Here is an 8,503-nt window from a genome sequence, read left to right on the forward strand (position 1 = left end):
GCGACCCTCAGATTGTGAGTCGAGCGCCTTATCCACCTGGCCATGCCGGGCCAGCTTAAAATTAGGAACGACTCGTGCAAATAACCATTGTGTACTTTTATGCAATTATTTGAAACAAACCTTTCAGTCGGAGAAACTATTAATAGATATACCATCTAAGCGAATTAAATGTTTCTTGTATAAAAATGTGTTTCAATTTCTCTACTCAGGCCGATTTGGTAGAATTTTACTATTTATGGAAAAAAACACCAGGTGCTGCCACCACACGACCCCACAGAAGACGACGTCAGAATGTTCTTCGCCGCATCAAGTCGTGCCCAAAGCCTAACAAGTCGACATCGAACGAGTATAGTAAGTACATTCATTGAAAGATCTTGTTTTTAATAAATTATATATATATATGTATATACGTCACGAGATCCCCTAATTTTTGCTGTAACGTAAAAGTTTTCATATTTCAGGTTGACAATAGTTGTTTGCCTGCCTATTGTTATATTAGCATCATATACTTCCTTACTCAAGACTGTTTGTAATTAAGCACAAAGCTACACGATGGGATATCTGTACACTGTCCACCACGGGTATCGAAACCCGGATTCTAGCGTTGTAAGTCCGCAGACATACCGCTGTGCCACTGGGGGGGGGGGGGCTTACTCAAGTATATGCCCGTTTTTTATTATGACTGTTGTTATTCCAACGATTGGTTGTTGGAATAGTAATTGTTCCATTATTATCATTGTTTTACTAAGTAGGTTTCTCTTAACTATTGTTTCCACCTGACACTTCAGTGGCCCAGCTTGAGAAATAACACTAAATTCGGGGCTTAATCCCAGCGGTAGGCACAGATAAGATAATTCTAGTACAAGAATGTTTACAGACATTATTAGTTTGTGGGGGAAAAAATGCATTATTTTATCCTTAGAAATAGTTTTGTTTTAGGTTGACATCAAACGCATCTGAATGGAACAGACTCGACTCACTCCAGGAACAAGAAGATTAACTCGCCGGTTCGCCAATTCTTTAGAATGATTGAAAAGTTAATTCAAATATATAACTAGATGTACTTCCGGACGGTCCCCGAAACTGTTCAGTTTCAAGACTGCAATTAATAGTAACAAACATTTTTATTTCTTGCTTTCGAAGTTCATACGTCATGCTGTGTTGTAGCCTACAGAGTGCATAATTCTTCTCGTGATTCATGGCATGCGCACGTTTTACTGACGTCGCTGCAGTACAAATTGCAACATTAAACGTTCCTTGTGTTATTTTAGCGTCTACTGACTGACAGACAACACTACTGTATAGTGTGAGCGGATAAAACACGTGACCCCACCAGGTGGCCATCGACCTCCCCCCTTTCGGGGAACAATAAAATATAATTAAATCCTTGTTAACATAGAAAGAATTAATAATATGGTGTTATATTGATCCTATCCCTAAAAATGTGACTTGTAAACGACATAAATAACATTTCTAACAATTACAATTCACGTACCCAATTTTACACCATAACTATTGTTGTCATTAAAAACTGATGATATAAATAGCACCTAGACCGCTACTACCCACCCGACCTAATGAGCCCCTTTTACTGGATGAAAAGTCTCCATCAGCACTGGATATCACGGGTGAGGCGTGGTTGACGAATTACAGCCGTTCTTCTTTGATTTCACTCACAAGTCCTTAGAATAACAACCCCTATCTTAACCCCTGTGCAATTCAGGTGTGTCTGGTGTTGGTCTTAGGCTGAAAACATCTTTTAAAAACATTTTTTTAAAGGTTGAAAAAAAAAAGCACTTATAATGTTGCCAAAATATTTTACGAGTTTTTTGTTTTTTTTTAATCTTAAGCTTATTTTGGCAACTGAAAGGAATCCTTTATCACATAAAGAAGTGAAACGTTTTGCATAGAATTTATTTTTCGATACCCGTGATGGGCAGAGCACAGATAGCCCTTTGTGTAGCTGTGTGCTTAACTTCAAACAAACAAAAATTCGAGAAAACAACTTCACTGGGTTACAGAACTTCACTCAGTTCTGCCCGTTCATTCTCACGTATACAAAGTTGTAGATGTAGTTTAGAACTAAGTTAAACACAAGTGTTATGGTATGAACGTCTTTTAAAAGCTGGCAAAGCGTGATTACCGTTACAATGTATGAGGTTAGCTACCATATCAAGTAATTCTTTGCCCATAGTTGAGCATAAAAAAAAGGTCAGCAAACAAGATTCATAGAATCATTTAATTTAAAACCTTGCAAATAGGGATCGTAAAAAAAAAGGCTGGAAATACTGTAAATATTATTCATGCAAACAACAAATCCCTATCTGGACTCCACCGAAAGTAATCCTAGGTTAGAGCAAGGAGACGAAATAGGGATTTATAGATTGTGTAAGTAGTGTCTACAATGTCTTCAACCTTCTTTTCTTACCTTCTTTACGAACCCTATTTGCAGGTTGTTAAATTCCCAATCTTTTTTTTTTATCTAACTGTAAATGTAAATGAATTCTGAATAATGATATGTAAATAATAAAAATATACACGTGCTATATGCACGTGCCTTTCTATCTTATATGCGTGGAGATAAAATAAATAAAGTATATGTTAAGAGTACGAAAGTGTAAGTCTAGTTAAATGAAATCTAATAAAAAAAAACACCTTAGGTGTGAAAGAAAGGTGCGGCAAAAAAAAAAGGATTACTCGTGCTACTTAATTAAAAGAATGAAATCAAAATTGACGTCCAAATTTTTTTTTTTGTTCAACGTGTGGCACGTTGGTGGGTAAAATATAATACCAATGCTCTAAGTGTAGCTACCAGTATGGATACCAATTTCGATTTCATTCCTTTAAGTTGCATGCTCAGTCTTTTTTTTTTTTTTCATACCTACAGTGTTTTTGATTATATTTCATGATTTTTTTTTCAACATTAGCTTTAGATCTATCAGTGTACCAAATTTGAAAAAAAAAATCCATAATACTTAAATATGTTTTTCTATTAAATAAAGTTTCCGTAATTTCGGCGAGAAAAAAAAAAAATCAACCAAAATTGAAGATGTTATATCTCGGGTATTTCTTAATGGATTTGCATGAAATTTGGTATGTAAAGTAAGAGTCCAGTAGAGTACATCCACTGAAGATATGTGATAGTTTGGATTACCACAGTCCGTTCTACAGAAGATGGTAAATTGGTAAACTATCACTCTTGTTAATAACACAGTGTATCCTCCAGGTTGTTTTGGCCGCACGACAAACTACCATGTGTGTTGATTATCTCGTTAAGTTAGGACTAACTTTAAGATTATGATTTAACCTACGTACACAACTTAATGAAAAAACACTTATTACAGTTAGTTAAAATTGTTTTAGTATAGCTAAATACATTACAATTTTAAATGTAAGTGTGAAAGTGCACAAAACTCATAGTGACTATATCGTATTAATATGTCAGTTGTATACCCAAGACTTCAGACGGCGTTGGGTTCGCTCGCTCATATACTAAAACAATATAGATAACATTCTGATGACTGTCGTGTAAATCTTCAGGATTTTGGTTTTGTAAGTATTTTATATTTTCCAGTATAAGAGCTTAATTTTTTATGAAAGTATAAGTTTGTACTAGCAGGTAACTTAAAAAATGCAAACGCTTTTCTCCATAAACAAACTTTTTCTTTTAATATTTAGAAATGAACGTAAACTGTGGTTATGACAATATAAAGAAAACGTATTAATATTAGTGTTAACTCTGAAATTTCCTTTGGTTGAACGTAATTTGTGGAATAACGTACTGTTCTTATTTAATCCACTTTAACGAAATTGTTCTTTTTCTCTTTATTCTACGTAATTTAATGTGTTGCTTTACGCATGGCCACCATATAAATATAAAAAGTTTAGTTCAACAAAACAAACGAAATTTAATGGACCATTTTCTAACTTTTAGTAAATTACTTGCAGGCTTCACTTAAAAAGAATAACATATAAACTGAGTGTAATAACGACAGGAGCAGCCAACTGAATGTAAATGTCTAGCCTGTCGTCGCGACGAGTGATGTCGCCTCGTGATAAAATACAAAGAACAAGGCGCGTGGTTTAAGGTTTAAAGCAAGTGAGTTTTAACGTTAATGTTATCTAGGTTGCGTGACAAGACGAAGCACGCCAATCAATCAAGCCTTTTGGATCTACACTCGAAGTAACCATAGCATAGGGCTCAGAAGCGAAATCAACATTTATTTTGGTTTTCCCCAGTTGTTAGATATATTTCAGTTTGTTTGATAAGTTTTTATTAATTTTAAAGGTGGTTTCGGAATGTATCTGGTATGATATGTATATTTAATCTTCTGAAGACTTAAGGGCGTTTTTAATTTATCAAAATCAGTTTGTTTACATCAAAATCACCGACCAGAAAAGAAGAGAGAATATTTAAAATGTCTTGTCTATGTAAAAGGAAATACTTGTTTTAAATAAATAATAAGATGTTTACGTACACGATGTAGCTTATGTACAAGAGAATTATTTATGTTTGGAACATGCAACCGGATAACTTAGTTTTTTACAATGAAATACTAGAATCACGACGAAATAAGGCCTAAAACCTCGTTAACAGCGAGGGTACTCAGTAAAAATTTACTTTTTAATCTTTATAAGTAGCGGGTTGATTTTTAGTTTAATTTTTAATCTATGTATATAGCGTTCTTTGAAATATAATATTAAATATTTACAGAACTAAGCTTATTGGTATGTGCATGATATTTACCTGTAATGAAAAAATGATTTAGTATTTTTCTGAAATAGGTCACTCTGGTATATAGTTTAATGATTTTTTTTACACCTTTTAAATCTGCTTGTACCATTGGTTATCTAATGCTGTTATTGGAAGCTTGTTTTTTAGTTAATTGTTATAACTTGTATGCTGTAAAATAGGCTTAAGAATATTTTCAATCGTTTTCTTTTGGCACAGGCAACACATGAATTGGATTGGCAAGAAACAAAGTAGATAAATGTAGTTCTTTTTTTCACCCAAACATTCATTGTTTAAATACCTTTGGCTATAGATAATGATACAACTCTTACCATATATTATCTATAATAACAAGGAGAGTATAAATAGTTTATATGTGTAGCAAGGAAAAAAATCTAGTATTTTGTGAACGTTTTACATCAGATCTTTATAATACTTTGGAAAATATTTATTAAGCGGTCGCATAATGTGCACAATATTTACCATCAATATATGTATTTAATTATCTGAAAAAGAAAGCAATTATTTCATAGGTACATTAGTCTTAAAAGCCTACTTATTAAAATACTTTTATAATCTATATAAATAGAGACAAAAAAAGTCACAGTCAAGTGACTATGTGAACTAAAAATAGAATAGTTTTATCTTAAAAATGGGCCCGGGATGGCCAGGTGGTTAGGGTGCTCGACTCTTAATTTGAGGGTTGCGGGTTCGATTCACCAAACGTGCTCGCTCTTTCAGCCGTTGGGGCTTTATAATGTGACGGTGAATCCCACTATTCGTTGGTAAAAGAGTAGCCCAAGAGTTGGCGGTGGGTGGTGATGACTGGCTACCTTCCCTCTAGTCTTACACTGCTAAAGTAGGGACGGCTAGCGCAGATAGCCCTCGTGTAGCTTTGCGAGAAATTCAAAAACAAATGTATCTTAAACTTGTACCTGATAACTACATTGTTAATGTATTTTGCTAATATTGTATGTTCAGTAACTTTATATTTTAACCTTACCCAAATTCATCAAAACTATTATCAAAGGAAGGTAGTTAATCCTCATGTATTTTCTAACTCCAAAACTTCCTTATGTTGTGTGGCCTATTGGTTAGTTTGTTAGGCTGTGGCTCGGAAGTACTAAATACTAAAATTTCATTACAAAAAAAATATTTTGTTTAATATAGATGGCAGTATAACTTGGGAAGTTGTTCGTAGTTTTATTTTTTTTACGTATGTTTCATAACATACTTGAACTTTGGGATTTCTCACAGTTTTATTTAGTCCATGTGTTGCAGTCGATGTCATTCAAATTGAAAGTACTAAATACTAAAATTTCATTATAAAAAAATATTTTGTTTAATATAGATGGCAGTATAACTTGGGAAGTTGTTCGTAGTTTTATTTTTTTTACGTATGTTTCATAAAGAATTGCCGTCGAGTTATTTGTTAATAATATATGGAAAATTTTCACACTTCGAAATGTTAGTACTACTAAACGTATTTTATTTTTCATAAACAGATCTGAGTTCGGCAAGTGAAGAAGAGGAATCGGACGACTCTGACTCCAAAGATTTAAGCGGTTATATCTGCCACCACTGCTGTACTAAAGGTAAGTGCTTTTCATTTTCAGAACAAGAAACAACTGATTGCATTGTCTAAAACTAGAGAAAAAAAAAGTGTCATTCTGCATGGAGAGTTTGTTGCTTCACCCTCCTTTATCTCTGCGGACCATTTCTTCTGTGTGTGTATGAAAATATGTTAGTTAAATAGTGTTTCACGTACTATCATAAAAGGATATGTTTTTTGTGCAAAAAGTCTTAAGATGATACATGTTAAATAATGCACATTCAATACATATTTTGACTTAAAACGTTCACACATCAAATAATACTTTTCAAGCAAGAATCTTTTTAATAAGCCCCCCCCCCCCACACACACACATCATGTGACAGTTTTAATATGACTCGTACTAAATAACACGCTTTCCAGTCAAGAACAGTTTATAGTATAAAACACACATACATCAAATAATAACATGCTTTGAAGTAAGGATATTTGTTATAATTTTCCTTGACTGAATCATTGGTTGATATCTGTACAAATAGACAAATCCTGAGCAGCAACACATGTGATTTTATGATTTGCTGGACAAACAACTTCAAATATTTTTTGTTTCTGTTAGACACACAGTAGATGATCAGATCAACTTTACAGGTGTTTGGTAGTTGGGTGTCCAGGGGTGTTAGGAAATTGAAGATTTATATTTCACCGTGCTCACAATATAGGTATGCATATTGTGGGGGGGTTATCAAAAAAAGGGGGAGAAATGATAAATAAAAATGGGAACCATGCTTGACTGAGCAAAAGAGCCAAATCCAGGCATTGAAGGAGGTATGTTGACAACAACCAAACAAAACACGAGGTCAACTAAGGGCCAGGGTTTCTTAAATGTCCATTTTTCAACTGCAAAATGTAGAAAAACAGTTTTCTATAAGTATGACTTATACAGTTCTTGAAAAAACCTTATACCACAAAATATAACACTCGGGCTACATTCTGTCATATTTTAAAAAATCTTGCACTAGGGCTACCTTCTGTCATATTTTTACACCTTGATGAAGATGACTACTGTTTTTCACATGTGTTCTCCTTTACTAGATTATATTGTACCTAGAATAGAAAGGGAAAAAAGCAAACAAATTGTAAGAAGGTTTTCCCTTCTACTGCCTTTTTTCTGTGATAATATTTCAGCTGCTGACTTCGTTTACCATCCATTCTAAAAATACAAATATGAAATCCCTCACCGAAATGCATACCACATCTGTATATTAGCAAAGACAGGTGTAGAAATTAATGTGATCTCCTTTACATTTCTACAGTAAATCCAGCTATAACAGGCTAATAAGAATAGATATTGTGTATTAGACTACTTCTACAGATAATAAACGTAAGCTTTTATTATAACGTGTCATTATACTAACAAGTGCAAAGCAAATATAAGGAGTTGAATTAAAATGGTGATCTCTTTTTACCCATTCTGTGAACTCCTTTACATGCATCTCAACATGTCTCCAGTTATCTGTTTTTATAAATAGATCCCTTTGTAATTCATTCAGTCGTCTAAACCTAAAACTACCACTACTCACACCATTTGAATGTTAGTTAAAGAGCTACACACCTGTTATGTAATCCCACTTTCAAGGACTTTTCTTGCAGGAAAATGAGTTGATTTGTGATTAATACATTTCAAGTTCATCCTACCCTAATCATCTGCAGATGGTGGAAACTTAAATATGGTGGAAAAAGCATTATGCTCTCTCTATATATATTCTCCTGTGAAGTAAAGGAGAACGTATAATTTTATGTTCAGTGATTTTTTTATTGAAGAATGCAATTTACTCTTTCCGTTTCAGTTATTAATAACTTGGTTGTTGTGTATAACAATGTATCAAAATGACATTATTTGAATATCTACACTAGATGCATGTGTAAAGGAGATCTCGTGCTTAAAAAAACTAATTTTATTACAAGCTCCAAATGGACATACCCAAAATATCTCTTGATACCCTGTGTTTGGGGTATGATCAAATTATATACTTCCCAGATTGATTTTAGACTCTAATCTTTTATTTACTTAAAAATTTGTAATTATTGTCTTGAAAATAAACAACTGTAAGAGAGATCACATGATTATTCAACATGTTATTTGGGATATTTTTACATGTGAAAAAGTAATGGGACAATCAGCTAATAACAAATTTTCAAAACATAAATGTTTACTAATT

General features: G+C 33.3%; 1 protein-coding gene across 1 annotated transcript in view; it reads left to right on the top strand.

Moving 5' to 3' along the window:
• Nucleotides 1-8,503, top strand: part of LOC106466616 (arginine-glutamic acid dipeptide repeats protein-like) — a 152,492-nt gene that overhangs the window by 117,733 nt on the left and 26,256 nt on the right. The window contains exons 10-11 of the mRNA XM_022394657.1: nt 210-351; nt 6,238-6,327. Coding sequence (XP_022250365.1) covers nt 210-351; nt 6,238-6,327 — 232 coding nt within the window. The remainder of the gene's footprint in view (nt 1-209; nt 352-6,237; nt 6,328-8,503) is intronic.

This window comes from Limulus polyphemus, unplaced genomic scaffold, assembly GCF_000517525.1.
Source record: "Limulus polyphemus unplaced genomic scaffold, Limulus_polyphemus-2.1.2 Scaffold2323, whole genome shotgun sequence".
NCBI classification, from domain to species: domain Eukaryota; kingdom Metazoa; phylum Arthropoda; class Merostomata; order Xiphosura; family Limulidae; genus Limulus; species Limulus polyphemus.